Source organism: Setaria italica, chromosome II, assembly GCF_000263155.2.
Source record: "Setaria italica strain Yugu1 chromosome II, Setaria_italica_v2.0, whole genome shotgun sequence".
Lineage (NCBI taxonomy): Eukaryota > Viridiplantae > Streptophyta > Magnoliopsida > Poales > Poaceae > Setaria > Setaria italica.
This window is the reverse complement of record NC_028451.1, coordinates 4,116,199-4,134,452: the sequence shown is the minus strand read 5'-3', so window position 1 is coordinate 4,134,452 and position 18,254 is coordinate 4,116,199. Positions and strand designations below refer to the sequence as shown.

The 18,254-nt window shown below is 46.8% G+C and overlaps 2 protein-coding genes and 1 long non-coding RNA gene across 5 annotated transcripts; 2 read left to right on the top strand and 1 right to left on the bottom strand.

The window, feature by feature from the left end:
* The first annotated feature begins 2,734 nt into the window (after positions 1-2,734).
* LOC101786646 (BTB/POZ and MATH domain-containing protein 2) lies at positions 2,735-4,804 on the top strand. The gene is made up of 2 exons (XM_004955559.4): positions 2,735-2,849; positions 2,926-4,804. Exon 2 carries the CDS (start codon positions 3,015-3,017, stop codon positions 4,074-4,076), a length of 1,062 nt encoding a protein of 353 aa, XP_004955616.1. The 5' UTR covers positions 2,735-2,849; positions 2,926-3,014; the 3' UTR covers positions 4,077-4,804.
* A 283-nt stretch (positions 4,805-5,087) lies between these two features.
* LOC111256449 lies at positions 5,088-7,289 on the bottom strand. Of its 2 annotated transcripts, none has more exons than XR_002676545.1 (3): positions 6,970-7,289; positions 5,711-6,881; positions 5,088-5,638 (listed from the first exon to the last, which is right to left on the bottom strand). It is a non-coding gene; the product is annotated as an uncharacterized LOC111256449 (long non-coding RNA). The 2 variants fall into 2 exon arrangements; XR_002676546.1 differs by having other exon boundaries at positions 5,711-6,502.
* A 209-nt stretch (positions 7,290-7,498) lies between these two features.
* Positions 7,499-18,254, top strand: LOC101786250. Of its 2 annotated transcripts, XM_022824054.1 has the most exons (3): positions 7,499-8,259; positions 8,372-9,777; positions 18,179-18,254. In XM_022824054.1, the coding sequence occupies exon 2, from the start codon at positions 8,382-8,384 to the stop codon at positions 9,486-9,488; it is 1,107 nt and encodes a 368-aa protein (XP_022679789.1). In that variant the 5' UTR covers positions 7,499-8,259; positions 8,372-8,381; the 3' UTR covers positions 9,489-9,777; positions 18,179-18,254. The 2 variants fall into 2 exon arrangements, with proteins under 2 accessions (XP_022679789.1, XP_022679788.1); XM_022824053.1 differs by having other exon boundaries at positions 7,499-9,777.

The window sequence follows — 18,254 nt, the reverse complement described above, 5'->3', positions numbered from 1 at the left end:
TCTAAGTCGGCCGGAGGCCAAAACGTTTATTTTGAATGATTTATGAAGGTTATTTCAGCTTTTTAAATACCATCATATCCAAACATTCTTCTACGATTTTATTCTCCAATAAAGTTAGTTAACTTACCTGCTATTTACTATGAATCAATCAAATCATGATACATGACGTATTACACCAAGTCACCAAGGGATCCGGCCGTTCTTCCAAAGGTAAATTACATGAACAACACACGAGCACCGGTAGAAACACCATCCAACAATTTACAGAGAACTAAGTGGTTGTCTCTTGGGCTGAATTCCACAGCTTTAGGCCAGTCAGGAGGTATACACTGGTGATCCACATCTTCACGATCACGCATACGAGCTTGGCTGAAAGCAATGCGTCTCGTACTTGGAGCTCTACGAAGCAACAGCCTAGCAAAGCCTATCTCGTTGTCCCTTCCCCTGAAATTGTACATCTCTACTTCCTTCAAGCTGCTGTGCTCAAAGCCGGAATCATCCCACACGACACCATTACGAGATTCAAGAAATGGTAAATAGCGCACCTGAAATAATGGAAAAAGGGTTAAAACATGCATGCACATATATGAGCTAATAATTCATTTCATTCCCTCCAAATGACAAGTAGTATGTATACTAGTATTCTGATGAAACAAGATAATAATACAGAAAATGCATGGAAAAAAAATCGAGAATGCGTAGGAGAGCATGAAGAAACTAACAGTCTTACATTAGTTTGTAGGGTCGCCAAACAAGGCGCGGCAGCTACAAACATGGCCATCCAAAGAAGATCATCCGAAGGCTTCGTATCGATGCTTAAAGTTAGGACCCTGAGCTTAGAGAAAATGGCAGGCGTTCCCGGCCTGACGACCAACTGCGCGCAACAAGATTCAAACTGGTTAGTTAGCGGTGAAACAACAAAGCACACGAACTTAGGCCTGGTTTGGTTCCATTAGCTTATTTTTAAGCAAGTGTCACATCAATGTTTAGATACTAATTAGGAGTATTAAACGTAGACTATTTACAAAATCCATTACATAGGTGGAGGCTAAACGGCGAGACGAATCTATTAAGCCTAATTAGTCCATGATTTGACAATGTGTTGCTACAGTAAACATTTGCTAATGATGGATTAATTAGGCTTAATAGGTTCGTCTCGCTGTTTAGCCTCCACTTATGTAATAGGTTTTGCAATTAGCCTACGTTTAATACTCCTAATTAGTATCTAAATATTGATGTGACACTTGCTTAAAAATAAGCAAAGGAACCAAACGCCCCCTTAATAACCACACCAAGATTCCAAGATAATGTTCTTCGATGAGACACCTTGGGGACTTGGTACCGCAGGTGAAGGCTCCTAACACGAGGAAACCGAGCAGAGATGTTCCGTAGGTTTTTCGCATGACGTTCATCAGGACGGCCACCGTAAACAACAAACTGCAGAGACACATGCTCAAGGCACGGCGAGGACCGACGCGTGGACGCCGGGAGGACCTCGCCGGCGCCCCAGAACTCGAGCCTCCGCAGAGCCGGCGCCTCGATCACCAGCGCGCCGGACGGAGGAGGGGGCCAGAGCCACACCAGCTCCTCGAGCCTCGGATGCCGCACGACCCTTATGTCGAGCATGTCGATCAGGTACAGGCTCCTCAGGTTCTTGCAGCTCCTGAGGACAGCCGTCGTGTCCTCCAGGCTCATGTGCATCGCGACGAGGACGAGCTTCGTGAGAGCGGAGAATCCTTGGAAGCTTTCGCTGACGGAGAGCCGGCAGTTGTTCAGGCGTAAACTGGCCAGCGGCGATGCCGATGATGAGCGTGTAATGTCACCATCGTCGGAGAACGGCCATGAAGGGAACTCGTACTTCGTCAGCCTTGTATCTCCGACGACCGCCACGTCGATGCCCTTCACGCCCTGCTCGGACGCAGCGGCTATGGCGCCGTCGACGGCGCCGGCGCACTCTGCGCTGCCTGAGAACACGACGGAAAGTCCTCTCAGAGCTTCGTTGTCGTCGGCGGCGCTTCTCTTCTTGATAATCTCCGAGAACCATCGCAGGGAGGGAACGAAGTGGTTGACCTTGTTCGCCTTGAGATACTCCTCCCGCATCGGCCCGAGGCGGACCCAGGAGGCGTCGTCGGGCAGGGAGACCTCGCTGAGGCGGAGGGATCGCAGGGACTTCCACAGGTGCCTCCATCGCCGGGAGAGGAGGCTCGTGCTCACCGCCGTCTTGGCGTCCAGCCCATGGAGGATGGCGACCAGGATCTCGTCCGGTAGGGCGCTGATCCAGTCGCGGCCGCCGTGATCTCGCTTATTGGAGCGCTGCCGTTTACGAGATCTCCCCGCCTCAGGAACGTGGCTAGGCGGCGCTGCGGATTTGCGCGTCGACCTCGCCATCGCGACCCAACAAGATTCACCGGGGACGACGCAACAAGATTCACAACCTTTTTTTTTTTTTTGAGAAACCACTAGAGAGACCTGAGATTTTGCGGGGTGGGCCGTGCCGACAAAGAGCCCAATTTCTTCATGCCCAAAATCCAGTGTCTAGGCCCGCCCATTAACTCTCAATCATGGTATGGCCCATAAAGCAATTCATAGCCCATGACATTATGCCACGGGCCAGCCCACTCGAAGCCACAGGCGACAGGATATCTGACGGGTCTTTAACGTCACCGGGCCCGCATGTAAGTGAGTAGTTAATTCCTGGCGGTCGATTCCGATCCTCACCGCTGGTGGCCTCGGGGTTGTGACAATCTTCTCCTCGCCGTTTTTCTTCCTGAAACGCAAATCTCCGGCCACCTCTGTCCCGTCGTCTTCCGCGCCGCCGCCCCAATCTCCGGCCACCTCGCCTGCGGAAGGTTCGATCCCCTCCGCAATCTTCTCTCCTTTCCCCTTCCGCTTCCAATTTTGAGATTTCTTTATTGCTATCGTCAGATATCTCCAGACTCCAGGCCTCTAGGGTACGCGCTTGCCACCGCCGTCGCGCCGGCCCTGCCTCCTCCGGTCCATCCTCCTCGCCGCGGATGCAGAACACAAAGACGATGTCGACGTGGAATTCCGGGAGTGAGCAAGGCATGGGTGTCTTCCACATCTGCGGGTACAGCCAGCACATCAACACCGCAGCCGGCGAGAAAAAGAAAATCCTCGTATCCAGCACGTTCCGGGCTGGCGGCCACCACTGGGCCATTTTCTTCCGCCCTGATGGATTCAGCGACAAATCCGTAGCTGGAATCGTGATCGCGTCCAAACACGTCAAGTTGAGGGCGTCCTACGAGCTGCGGTTGGTCGACCAGAGCACTGGGCTGTTGGTCTCGGTGCACAAGGAAGCACCGAGGGAGTTCCAAAGAGACAAAGATTTTCATAGCGCGATTAGTTTCTTTCGGGCAAAACGCAGCATCTTCGAATCGCCTACTTGCCTTCGGGATGATTGCCTCACAATGGAATGCACCGTCACTGTCATCAAGGAGCCATGGAGGACAGGAACCAAAACTATTCCCAAAATTCAGGTGCCGCAGTCTGATATGGCAGGGCATTATGCCAAGCTGTTGGAAGAGAAGGTGGGGGTGGATGTTACTTTCAGTGTAGGAGGAGAGGAATTCGCAGCGCACAAGGTTGTCCTCGCCACGCGCTCACCTGTCTTCAAAGCACAGCTCTATGGGCCTTTGAGGGAGGCAGGAGCAGTGCCCATAACCATCGAGGATATGCAGCCTGATGTTTTCAGGGAGCTGCTTCATTTCATCTACACCGACTCTTTGCCCCCTTTGGATTATCTTAAGGCAGATGCTCGTACCGATATGATCCGCCACCTGCTTGTGGCTGCGGACCGGTATGGCATGGAGAGGCTAACTCTGATGTGTCAAAGTATTCTTTGTGAGAATCTCTGTGTGCAGACCGTGGCAACCACATTTGCTTTAGCTGATCAGCATCAATGTGACATGCTTAAGGATGCTTGCTTGGAATTTATCACCTGTTCAATTGCTAGGGATGCTGTGCAGAGAACCCAAGGTTACAGGAATCTGAAAAGAACTTGCCCACCTGATGTAATTGAAGTGTTCGAGAAGGCATGTAGGTTTCGTAAAGCATGAGCACATCATCATCTTAAGTTGACTTCTTTGGTAGCTTGACAGCTTTTTTGCTTGATCAGCTCATCCTAAGTTGAATATGTTTGGACAAACAACTTACTGTCGAGTGAAAGTATGCGTGGACTATAAGTCTATAATTCATAGTAAGTTGTATTACTAGCATGCTAGTTTTTGCTCGTCCTAAGGTGCCAGTGGTCAGTACGGTGCAATTGGTCCTAAGGTACTACTGATGGAGGAGAACTGAATTCGTCTGAGTACCATCCAAGAAATGCAACCTTATCTTCAAGGCCCTGCTAATTACAAAACCGATCTATTTCTTGCTTTGATATGAAGTCAAATGATTTGGAACATACTTGTGGCTGCAGACCGATATGCCTTGGATTGACAAAAGCTGGTGTGCCAAACCATACTTCGTGAGGATCTGGATGTGCAAATTGGGGCGTGTATGTTGGCTTTAGCCTATCAACCTCATTGCAATATGCTTAAGGATGTTTGGGTTGAGTTTATTTCATCTTTAATAATGGATGATTTAGTGGCATCCCAAGGGTTTGCACTGAGAGAAAAACCTAAGATATCTACTTACTTTATGTGAACAGCACTCTATTTTCCACCAAGGTCAGCTCTGAAGGTAAAAGTGGTTAGTTTTGCCTGAGTTAGTGTACTCGTGATTTCGTGAACAGCTTGCTGAATCTATCTGCTCAATGGCTGAAGACATGAATTGGCTCCTATTCTACAAGCTTGTGTTTGTGTTCCCATTAAATTACATATATCGTGTCATTTACAAAAAAAAAACACTAACCAGCTGAGCTCACATGGTTAGTGCACTAACATGATAAACGCACCATTCCAATATCCATGGTGAAGGCCAACTGTGATGGCAACCCTAGTCATGCTACATGCAAGGTGAAGGCCAAAACATATTTTAAAAAAAGAAAATTGTTTTTTTTATATATTTTTAGAATACCATCACATCCAAACATCATTAGACGATTTTCCAAGTACATAAAGGTGGGAAGACTATAATAGTATCACTAATAAACTTAGTTCTCATTTGCAATAAAGTCATATACTACATGCCACATTGCATCTGGAGGTGTAGCACAATGGAATCAGATGTGCCCTTCAAATTACATGAATGACACGTGCACACTAGAAGAAACACCACCATCCACTGATTTAGAGAGAACTAACTAATAGTCTCTAGGGCTGAATTCTTCAGCTCTAGGCCAGTTCAGGGGGGGTATGAACTGGCGATCCACAGCTTCACGCAGAGGAGCTTGGCTGAAAGCAATGTGTCTCATGTTTGGAGCTCTATGAAGCAGTAGTCTAGCAAAGCCTATCTCATTGTCTCTTCCCTTGAAATTATACATCTCCACTTCCTTCAAACTGCTGTGCTCAAAATTGGAATCATCCCACACGGCACCAGTATGAGATTCAAAACATGATAAATAGCGCACCTTGGATGGAAAATGTCAAAACATGTACATGGGTCAACTCATTCCTTCCAAGAAAAATGCGCGAAAAAAGTAGTTTGTAGCGTCACCAGGCGTTCTCAGTCTGACAAACTGCAAAAATTCAAACTGGTTAGCAGTGGAACAACACATTAGAGCATACCAAGACAATGTCACCCGGCTCACCTTGGGGACTTGATACAATGATACCGCAGGTGTGCAAGCTCTTAACATGAGGAAATCAAGTAGAGATGATCCGTAACTTTGCAGCATGACAGTCAGGGTGGTTACCATAAACATATTGCAGAGAAACATGTTGAAGACATGGCAAGGACTGAAACGTAGATGTTGGGAGAAGAACTTCTCCACAGTAATCCAGCGTTCGCAAAGCCGGCGTATCAATCTTGAATGTGCCACATGGAGAAGTCCAAAGCCATACTAATTCCTCAAGCTTTGGAAGCTGCAGAACTATAATATCATTAATGTCAATCAGGTGTAAACTTTGCAGGTTTGTGCAGTTCCTGAGGAGAAGAACCTGTGTATCCTTCAGACTCATGTCCATCACGACTAGAACGAACTTCGTGAGAGAAGAGAATCCTCTGAAGCTGATGGGGAACAGAAAGCTTGCAATGATCCAGGCATAAAGTGACCAGTGATGAACATCTATCACTAGAGAACAACCATGAAGGGAACTCGTACTCTGTATGTCCGACAATTGCCACGTCAATGTCCATAACACTCCGCTCAGCTGCAGAAGCTATGGCACAGTTGACAACATCAGTGCACTCGGCACTGCCCGAGAACGCTAGAGACAGTTTTTCTCAAAGTTGTTTCCCCTCTCTTATAATCTATGTGAACGATCGCAGAGATTGAACAAAGTGGTTGACCTTGTTTGGTGTCCAACTTGTGAAGGATGGTGACCAGAATCTCATTAGGCAAACTACTAATCCAATCGCAATGATCTTGCTCCTTGGAAAACTGCAATTTATAGGATGGCTGTCCCATCAAAACCAAGAATTTATATAAAATATTATCATGTATAAGATTTTCTTCCTAGATAAAAATGCAGTGTGGACGCGTTCACCTTTAGGAATTATTCTAGATAAGCGCTTAGCTCAGTAAGCATGACAAATATCATAGAAACACAAACAACAGGCGGTGAACACTCTTAGGCTGCTATTTGTGTGATGAAGTTGTAGATCCAAAATGAATTATAGAAGAAAAAGGAGGCACACTGATCAGTCTCCGTTAAGCATTGCAGTGGCCTTTCAAAAGTTCCGATCTACATATAGTTTTGGATAAAGCTGTTACTTTGAAGCATCTTTTTTCCCCCCAGTTTGTGACTGCAAAAATTCCACTAGGGTTGGCAAAAATCCACATCAGAAGGGTTTGTTCCATAGAGCGTATAAGTGAAGATGCTATTGATTCAGAGGAAAAGAAGCTACCTTGTCCATGACGACGTCCAAATCGGCTCCTGATTTTGCCGTGGATCTATGCGTCTCAAGTTCTCAACAGAGATCCATTCGTTTCACCTTCCGTCGGGTCGGAGTAAGAAAGGGTCGGATCCGGTGACGTATTGGGAATTTAGGGAGTCCGAATCCAAACCTGCCTAGATCCCCTGGCCACCGGGTACCGGCATTGAGTTTATGTCCTCTTCAATGATGGATGATTCAAGGGTTGTTTGATATGAGATGCTAAATTTTAGCAGGGTCACATCAGATGTTCGGATGCTAATTAGGAGGACTAAACACGAGCTAATTACAAAACTAATAGTACAAATGGAGTCTACTTCGCGAGACGAATCTATTAAGGCTAATTAATTCATCATTAGCAAATGGTTACTATAGCATCACATTGTTAAATCATGGACTAATTAGGCTTAATAGATTCATCTTCCGAATTAGACTCCATCTATGCAATTAGTTTTGTAATTAGACTATGTTTACTACTCCTAATTATTATCAACATCCGATGTGACAGGTGCTAAAATTTAGCGAGCTCGAGGTGTATCCAAACGGCCCCTTAGTGGAATGCCTTGAGGGATTTAGTTGTTCACTTTATATGAACAGCACTCTAGCTTCCCCCCCAAGGTCAGCCCTGAAGGTAATAGTGGTTAGTCTTGCCTTTGAGTTAAGTGTATTCGTGAACAGCTTGCTGAATTCTCTCTGTTCAGTTCAGTGGCTGAAGACATGATTTGGCTCGGTGTTCCCACTAAAATTACATGTAATGTGTCATTTACAGAAGTTTTCTTTTTAGTTCCCATTAACTCTTTGCAAGAAAACAGTATCAACTACAAGTACAGCATGTGATTGAGGAATATATATCACAGAGAAGAGCATGCAGGAAACACTTCATTAGTTTGAAGCATGAAGGAAAAAAATTTCACTCGGTAGTTTGTCAGTTTGAAGCATCTTTCTTTGTTTCATCTGTGACGGCAAAAATTTTCGCTAGAACTGGCAAATGTTCCTGACTATGGATTTCTAGTAATAAACCACACAAAAATGGTTCATTTTCAGGGAAGATCCCCATAGTCATTCAAAGGAAAAGAGGCTATTCAGAACCAGAGGTAGGCCATACAGAACAGAGCATATGGAGACACCTGTCGGGCAATCCGAGCAAAACCTGTTTCCTTGATATAAACTCTGACAGTTCAGCCCCACTCGACCCCGACGAAATCGAACTATCCAAGTGGGAGGCATAAAAAACCTTCAACCTTTCGTCCCCAAATCCGCAGGGTGCGTTGCCTCCTCCTTTGATCTCTCAAAAAGCCTCAACCTTTTCCGGGTTTCTTGATTGATCTTTGTCTTCCTCGCCGCGATCTTGATTTGGTTGCTCACGGGAACGCAGGCGGCGTAGGATGGCCGCCGCCGCCGCCGGATCACTGCGGCAAGGCGTCTCCGTCCGCGTCGGTGGCGGGGACCGCGAGGAGGCGGTGCCGGACTGGGCGTCGCTGCTCGTCGACCTGACACAGCTCATCGCGGCGCGGGTGCTCGCCACGGGGGAATTCGTGGACTACATCCGCTTCCGCGCGGTCTGCTCCCGCTGGCGCGCCGCCGCCGCCTCCCCGCGCGGCCGCTCCCTGCTGGACCCGCGCTTCCACCCGCGCCGCTGGATGCTCTTCCCGGAGGGCTTCGGCCGGTTCCCGGGCCACCGCGCGGACGGCGGCCACGCCCGCTTCTTCGACTTCTCCACCCACGGCGCCGGCGCCTTCGTCCGCGTCCCCCTCCTGGAGCTCAAGAACCACCGCGTCCTCGACTCCCCCGACGGCCTCCTCCTCCTGCAGCGCGACGGGGACACCGCCGCCCGCCTCCTCCACCCCTTCACCCACGACGTCGCCGACTTCCCGGACATCGACTGCCTCCCCCACCAGCTGCACGAACTGGAGTTCGAGCTCACCGTCGACCCCGTGTATAATTTCACGAGCTGGCTGCAAAATACCGCGCGATACTTGTATCAAGCCCGCAAGCTTTGTGCTGCCGTCAATGTCACGGCCACGGGGGCCGTCACGGTGATGCTAGCGCTTCATAGCATCGGGCGTGTGGCATTCGCCTTGTCTGGTGATAATGGTTGGACTATCAGCAGCTGGAAGATGAACCAACTGGACAGGGCCCTGTCGTACAAGGTGAATTGGGAAGATGGGCTAACACATGTCTTGTTGATTGATCCACCGTCACCGGTGGTACAGTGCGAGGGTGAGGAATCGTCCGTGCCAGAGCTGCATCCTCCAAAGACAATTGCGACATGTTCAAGCGATGAAATCCACCAGCCTTCTTTGGTTGAATTGGATTCAGAGATCATGCTTGTCGGCTACAATGACAGCTCCTTTTCGCGCATAGTGGTTCTTAAGCTTGCTGATCTTGTGTTGGGTAGGACTGTGCCTGTGACGAGCATCGGTGATCATTGTCCTCTTTGTTGGTGCCCGAAGCCTGTGCGTCTCATCCTGTTGGCTGCCTTCCATCGGTGAGAATTCTGTTGTGCGCTTCCATGCTGGAGAGGACTATCTTGCGCAATACCATCTCAGCAGTGGCACTTGGTCAGTAGCCAGCGATGGGCACCTCATGCTGAGCCCCCCGCAACGTCCATGTGGCCTCATACATCACGGGCGTAGTGATGGCTGCACAGCTGCAGCGCTGCTGCTGCTGCAGCCCGCGTTCATCACAGCGAGTGGCTGACGCGCTGGGCTGGGCTGCTGCTGTACAGCCAGCACTACACCGAACAGGCTGGATCTTGACCTGTTGCTATCGGCAATTCTGGTGAGCATCTTCATTTCTTTTGACATATTATCTTTGTTCTCGTTTAGGCATAGTATACTGCCTGTTGAGGAAGCAGTGCAACTCGTGTAATTGTAACTAGAAACAAAGAAATCCATAGGGCAAGCAAATCCCAGTAATAAGGTAGCTAACGGGGGCAACACGAATCACCTCCCCAGTCCCCAGGTAGGAAGACAGATGAGATGACTAGGTCAGGAGCAGGAAGCAATGGAATTGGTAAGAGTTACCTCCTCCCCGTGGGAATCGAATCGGTCGGAGAGAAAAGAGGCCCAGCGCAGCGCAGGAGCAGCACGGGCGATCTGATCCGATCCGATCCGATAAGTTGCTAGGCTGAGGGGAGCTAAAGGAATCTAGCTGCGCTGCGCGCGAGCAGAGGGAGGGAGGAAGGCGTCGTGGAATTTAAGTTACCGGCGGGCGGGGCAGTGGAGTGGAAGCCGACGGGAGGAGGCGAGAAGCTTCGACGGGGACGGGAGAGAAGGAAGACGCCATTAATTAATTAATTAATCATCAATCTATTCGCATCACGCACGGTGTGTTGTATTCGTCTGGATCCCACGCTCGTTGGGCTTGTTTTGTCTTGCTGAAATGGGCCTAAAACGAAATGGGCCACCTGGATAGATAAATGGGCTCTTGAGGTGAGGAGGACTGGAGGCTGAGTTACCTTGCCCTCGAGTCTACTAGTTATAAACGCATCTCAAAAGAAAAAAAACACCTGAGTTTAGTGCTGGGCCTTTTCTCCTCCAGTTTGCTAGCCCAAAACTTCACTATCTCAGCCTTATAGGCCCATATCGCTCCACTGAGAGGAGAGAGGGTCGTCTTCCCCGAGGAGGCAGGTAGAGCGGCCTCCCTGCCTTGGCTTACTACAAGGTCCTCACCTGTCGCGACCGAATGCGCGGCTCGAGACCGAATGCGTGGCGCGAAAATTGCTCTTCAGTCAGACGCGAGACCGAATGCGTTACGCGAAAATTGCTCTTCAGTTAGACAGGTGTGACACCCGACCCAATTTGGTTGGCCCAGTGTGATCCATGAGCGCAGGTGCACATGTTTAGTACCACCTTGCTAGTTGAGCAAGGGTGGAGTCAACTTATAAGCCTTTGTCAACCAGGCATAGCACCTTCGGGTTAACCCTTTTACACGAAGCGAGGACGAAAGTGTAAGTAGGGTGCTATGTGTACGCGTGCCCGCTCCTCGGAAGGGCTGGGCGGTGCGGCTTTGGAGGACGGGGTGTTACAAGTGGTATCAGAGCCGTGTCGACTATAGGACGTTAGCCTAGTTAGAAAATGATCGAATTTAAGAATTATAATACTTTAGTAGCCATGTTTTCTCTATTCTTGCTATCTTCTTGCTACTCCCCACCCATTGATGATTTATCTCACCCTTGTTGCTTAAAATTCTATTACTTCTACCTTACCTTGCTCTAAAATCTTAGGTTTGTTCAGAGACTCGTTTTATACTATCATTAGATGGCTATAGAGAGGAAGATATCCCGCAAGAGTGTTTTCGAACCAATCTCACATGCTCATCAGCCTTAGGAGCATGAAACAATGGAACAAACTGAAGAGCTTGTGCAGCTAGATGAGTTAAGAGCTAAGAAGAGTTAAGAACCTACCAAAGGAGTTCACAGGAGCTTGGATGAAGAAGAGTGTCCAGCCAATCTTCTGTCTTGCAAGATTGTTCGCTGTGACTCTCCTAAACCTAGGACTAGTGTGCCCTTTGATCCGTAAGACAACTTAGGAGGTCTTCTTATCAGCGGTGAAACATTAGAATCGAATCATTTGATCAGTCTTGCTCAGTGTTCTTGTTATGCTTGTCATTGTGTTAACTTGTTTGAGTTGGTTCTTTGTAATGATTGTGATGTGTTGTGGAGTGATGACCACAATGACATCAATTTTAGTAATAGAGTTGTTAGATGGGGTTTTATCTTGTCTCAATCAAACTAAATCAACCACAAACTTTTATCTATCCATCCATCTATCTATCATCCAAACCTAGAGCTGCTCAAAAATCTGTTCTCATCACCGTTCGACACAGCTGCATTGTTTGACTTAAATCTGGATCTACAGAACTCTGATTGACATGAATCCCATCAGGTTAGCGCCAGAATTTCATAGGTTAACTTCTGGAAAGGTTTTGTGGTTTTTGGATCCACAAACAGAAAGGAACTTGTTGTTAGTGGAATAATCAGAGTTTGTCGTAATCTGGATTAATATCACCCTACCTACTTGATTCATCTATATCTACAAACATCTGAGTCTCATTTCTTTTCTCCTTCTTTTTCATCAGATGGTGAATACCAGGCCTGGATCTGGAGTTGATCAACCAGCACAACCTCGTCAGCGAAGGAGCAATTCTAACCCTAATCCTCAGCAGAACAAAGCGCCATCGGGAGGGATGGAGCAGATCCTTGCCGCCCACACTCAGCTGTTGCAGAACCTGGCCAACTCGGTGACTAGTTTGCAAGCTCAAGTGAACCAGACACCACCAGCGCCACTTGTGCATCCTAGGGACAAGCACAAGGAGTTCATGAGCCATCGACCTCCTACCTACTCTCACTCAACGCCTACTCTCACTCAACGGATCCATTACAAGTTGATGATTGGCTTAGGAATGTAGAGAAGAAGCTTGAGATCACACAGTGTAATGACAGGGAGAAGGTTCTGTATGCTTCTGGAAGATTGGAAGGACCCGCTGCAGATTGGTGGGATTCCTACATAGGTGCCCATGAAGACTCATCTACCATCACTTGGCAGGAGTTCAAGACCAACTTCAGCGCACACCACATTCCTGCTAGTGTGATTAAGCTTAAGAAGCAGGAGTTTCTCAGTCTCAAATAGGAAGGGATGTCTATGAATGAGTATCGAGATAAGTTCATCCAGCTATCCTACTATGCACCAGAAAAGGTCGCTACTGATGAGAAGAAGCAAGATCATTTTCTGGAAGGTTTAGATGGACATATTCAGTATCAGCTAGTGGCTCACACTTTCCCTAACTTTCAGCAACTGGTGGATAAGGCACTTCTGGTGGAGGATAAGCATCGCGAGCTCCAAGAGAAGAAGAGAAAGTTCAACTCCTAAATACAATCCAGCAGCAATAGTCGTCCTCATCTTATTCAACAACCTTGGCCACAAGATTGTCTGGTTGATCAATATAGAAACTCTGGGCAATATCCTCTTGAACCACCCAAGTTTCAGGAGCCCCATCCTAATTTCCAAACCTCAGGACCAGCAACCCCAGTGACTTCCCAAATGATATCAGGTGACCCAAGAACTCCAACTAAGAAGACTTGTTTCTGTTGTAAGAAAGAAGGTCATTTGATTGGACAATGCCCAAAGAAACTCCTACGACTACTTGGTAAGAATAACCAAAAGAAAGCTCAAGTGCAAACTCTCTTAAGCAATGACAATCAGGTCCCTATTTCAGGAAATTGGCTACAGTCAAACTACGAGAAAGGCAATGTGAACCATATAACTATTGATAGTGCTCAAAGTGCTACAGATGTGGTGCTTGGAACATTCCTAGTTAACTCTACTCCAGCAGTAGCTCTCATTGATTCCGGTGCATCACATGCTTTTGTTAGTAAACAGTATGTTGCAAATAAAGGGTTAGTCACAGTCCCTTTGAGACAACCCATGCTAGTGGATTCCCCTGGGAAATTCATGAAAGCGAAGCACATATGCCCAAGAGCCAACATAAATATAATGGGGTAGATTTTCTAGCCGATCTTGTAGTGTTGGAAACAACCAACATCGATGTCACCCTGGGAATTGGGTGGCTGAGCAATTTTGATGGAGATGTTCAATGTGGTCAAGGATCAGTGCTGCTTACAAGTCCGCAAGGGAAAAAAATCGAGTATGTGTCTACACCACCTTCAGCAACACATTGTGTGATTAATCAGGTGAAGGTTACTCCCTTCGAAGAAATTAGAGTGGTGTGTGAGTTTCTAGATGTGTTCCCAGATGAGTTACCAGGCATGCCACCAGATCGAGAAGTGGAGTTTGTTATTGATCTTATCCCTGGTACTGCACCTATTTCCCAACGTCAATACAGAATGTCTGTTGAGCAATTAAGAGAATTAAAGCAACAGATAGAGGAATTATTGGCAAAACATTTTATTCGTCCTAGTTCGTCACCATGGGGAGCCCCGGTTATCTTTGTGCCCAAGAAGGATGGCACGAAGAGGATGTGTGTGGACTACAGGTCACTTAACGAGGTAACCATAAAAAACAAGTACCCATTGCCCCGCATTGAAGATCTATTTGATCAGATGAGAGGAGCTAAGGTATTCTCCACGGTTGACTTGCGATCGGGTTATCATCAACTGAAGATCAAGCCATCGGACATACCCAAGACTGCCTTCACTACCAGATATGGACTGTATGAGTATACAGTTATGTCGTTTGGGCTGACAAATGCTCCAGCCTATTTCATGTATCTGATGAACAAGGTGTTTATGGAGTACCTGGATAAGTTTGTGGTAGTATTTATTGATGATATCTTGATCTACTCCAAGAATGAGGAAGAACATGAGGAGCATCTGAGGTTAGTGCTTCAGAAGTTGAGGGAACATCAACTATACGCCAAGTTCAGTAAGTGTGATTTCTGGTTAAAGGAGGTTTCTTTCCTTGGTCATATCATCGCCAATGGTGGAATTGCAGTGGATCCAAGCAAAGTTAGGGATGTTTTGAAGTGGAATCCACCGCAGATAGTCATAGAGGTCAGGAGTTTTCCTCGAACTTGCAGGATACTACCGCAGGTTCATTGAGGGGTTCTCTAAAATAGCAAAACCTCTTACTTCACTATTAGAGAAAGGAAGGAAATTCAAATGGACTAAAGCCTATCGAGTCAGCTTTGAAGAGTTGAAGAAGAGATTGACTACAGCCCCAGTGCTAGTAATGCCTGACCTACAGAAGAACTTTGATATCTATTGTGATGTCTCTTGACAAGGCCTAGGCTGTGTTCTCATGCAGGAGGGACATGTTATAGCCTATGCATCCCGACAGTTGAGGAAACATGAGCAGAATTATCCTACTCATGATTTGGAGTTAGTAGCAGTTGTACATGCCTTGAAGATTTGGAGGCATTATGTCCTTGGAACTAAATGCCGAGTCTACACCGATCACAAGAGTCTGAAATACATCTTCACCCAGAAGGACCTTAATCTGAGACAGCATCGTTGGTTGGAGCTGATCAAGGACTACGATATGGAAATTCACTACCATCCGGGGAAAGCAAATTTGGTTGCAGATGCCTTGAGTCGGAAGGGTCATGCTAATCTGGCCTTAGCATTTCAGTTGCCTGAAGAGTTGATGAGGGAATTTGAGAAGCTTAACTTGAGTATAGTTGCTCATACTGAAGGAGTAACTATGGAAGTGGAGTCGACTCTAGAACAAGAGATACAAAAAGAATAGCTTGAGGATGCAAAAATCAAGGATATTAAGAAGTTGGTGAAGGAAGGAAAAGCCTCGGATTTCACTGAGGATGCTCAGGGAACTTTATGGATTGGGGGGAGGATTTGTGTACCAGATGTGGGAAATCTTCGGGAGACGATCCTGAAAGAAGCTCATGATTCAACTTATTCCATTCACCCCAGGAGTACCAAGATGTATCTGGTTTGAAGCAGAGATATTGGTGGCCTGGAATGAAGAGAGATGTAGCTGCCCATGTAGCACTTTGCGACACATGCCAAAGGGTCAAAGTTGAACACCAGAGGCCAGCTGGATTGCTTCAGCCGTTAAAGGTGCCTGAATGGAAATGGGAGGAAATTGGTATGGATTTTATAGTCGGATTGCCCCGTACCCAAGCTGGTTATGATTTAATTTGGGTGATCGTGGACAGATTGATGAAGGTAGCACATTTCATACCTGTGAAGACTACTCATTCAAGGGCAAGATTGGCCAAGTTGTATATGTCAAGAATTGTGTGTTTGCACGGTGTGCCTAAGAAGATAGTGTCCGACAGAGGTACTCAGTTCACATCTCGCTTCTGGTAGAAGTTACATGAATCTCTAGGTACAAAGTTAAATTTTAGCTCAGCTTATCATCCTCAAACAGATGGACAGACTGAGAGAACACATCAGATATTGGAATATATGTTGAGAGCATGTGCACTAAAGCATGGAGGTAGTTGGGACAAGAGTTTGCCCTACGCAAAGTTTCCCTATAATAACAGCTATCAAGCCAGTCTTAGGATGTCGCCGTTTGAAACTTTGTATGATAGAAAGTGCAGAACACCCCTTTACTGGAGTGAGACGGGAGAGAGTCGGCTATTTGGACCAGAAATTATACAGGAAGCAGAAAGACAAGTCCAGATCATCCGAGAGAACTTGAGTACTGCACAATCTGGACAGAAGAGTTATGCTGATACTAGGAGAAGGGAATTGACCTTGAGGCAGGTGACTATGTGTATCTGAAAGTATCGCCCATCAGGGGCATGCGTAGATTCAAGATTAAAGGGAAGTTATCACCTCGCTTCATCGGACCTTTCAAGATTCTTAAAAAAGTGGGACATGTAGCTTATCGATTGGAGTTACCTAATCAGCTCTCAGATGTGCATAATGTGTTTCATGTCTCACAGCTAAAGAAGTGTCTTAAAGTTCCGGAAGAACACTTGCCTATGGAGGATTTGGATGTTCAGGATGACCTCATCTACACGGAGTATCCCATCAAGATCTTGGACACCTTAACATGGGTTACTAGGAACAGGTTGATTAAGATGTGCAAGGTACAGTGGAGTCACCATTCAGAGGAGGAGGCAACTTGGGAAAAAGAGGATGAATTGAAAAAGGAATTTCCCTAGCTTTTTGCAGATCCATCCGAATCTCGAGGACGAGATTCATTTTAAGCGGTAGGTTTGTAACACCCAAATTTTTAGCATTTTCAATTTAATAAAAATTAATTAGAATCTCTTTAGAAGTTGTTTGAGTTCATATAAGGCTTTAAGGTTTCTCTGTGAATTTATTAGGCATTAAAATCTTTTTCTTCAATTAACTTAATGCACCATACGTTTAAGTGTGTTGCATTACATGCTGGTTGCATTTCTTATTATTTGAGTGTGAAAAAGGTTTAAAAATGCATTTAGGCGATGTTTAGTTTCCTCTGACAATTTTCCAGATTTTTCTGGGATTTATTCTCATTTTCTTTCAGCTTAATCCAATTTTTGGAGGTTTCTATAAATCCTTTTTGGAGCTCCAAGTCTTTTAGTTGGGTTCCGTGTGTCCCAAATCATCTCCAAGAATTATCCTGAATTTTTCGAAGATTTCGGAGACGATTTAATTATGATTTCAGGATTTTCTGGAATTATTTTTAGATCCGAAATTAATTCGAAGAAAGGAAATAAATCCCGACCTGCACCTGACCTATATATATACATCACCGTGTTCCTCTCGACGCGAGGATTCCAGATCTGAAATCCTTTTCGTGAGTTTCCTTTCTGAGCTCCGTAGATCTGAAGTCAAAGTCTGGTTGCCCACGAAACTCTGGCGAGCGAATCTGGCGAATCCGTCCGTCTTCGGCTGAAGGTGAGGCACCATTGCGTTCATCTCATCGTCCTTGTTCCGTTTTGCCGGTCAATCGTGAGGTTCGGCGTCGATTTTGGCGAATCCATCATTCTTCTTTTTTTCCCTGTACGTTCGTTCCCGTCCGTTCCATCACCCGAACAGCCATGGCCGGCCACCTGCGCCCTGGCCGATGCATCCTCGGATGCTCTGGGCTGCACCGCGAGCAAGCCTTGGCGCGCCCTGGGCACTGTTCCGCCACCAGTGGTCTGCCCGCGTTGCATCGCGACCAGCATGCGCACTGCCCGCCCGTGCCGCATCTCGCCTGCAGTGCGTCGTCGCCGTCCTACCCCGCGGGTGTCGCCGCCGGCAGCCACCGGCCACCGGCCGCCGCCGCTCGCCGGCGGCCGGTCGTGCCCACCGAATTGCCTGGTCGGGTAAAATATGGCATAGCAGATGCAACCGAGGAAGAAGGAGGTTTTGCGATTTAGCCCTCAGGAAAAAAATATTTTCTGAAAGGAAGATTTGTGTCTTGTGGTTTTGCAAAAAGGCCCCTGGAAAAGTTAGATTTTCAAGTTTTAGTCCAGTCCCTAAGATTTTGCAAATCTAACCCTGTAAATTCTATTATTTGCAAGCACTATTGCCTGAGCCTTGCAAATCTTCCTTTCTACCCCCTGTCGTCTATGGTTAATTGCGTCTAGGTCCCTGCCACCTTGTTTATCTCATAACTTCTTCGTTCTAACTCCGTTTTGAGTGATTCTTTCGCTCATACGTTCGTCTTAACGAGTAGATTAGTTTGGTATTACTTTTGAGTACTGTTTTTGGTGATTGGTGTACTGTTTTTAATTAAATGCATTTGTTTGCTTGTATGTGCTCGTGTGGCGCGTATAGAAGAAGCGTAGTTCGAGGAATGCAAAGAAGAGGAAGACTGAAGACTCTGAGCAGTAGCAAGGTTTTGAGGAAGGCA

Excerpts from the sequence above, each read along its gene's own strand:
- LOC101786646 (XM_004955559.4), top strand. The coding sequence starts at position 3,015 with ATGCAGAACACAAAGACGATGTCGACGTGGAATTCCGGGAGTGAGCAA.
- LOC101786250 (XM_022824054.1), top strand. The coding sequence starts at position 8,382 with ATGGCCGCCGCCGCCGCCGGATCACTGCGGCAAGGCGTCTCCGTCCGC.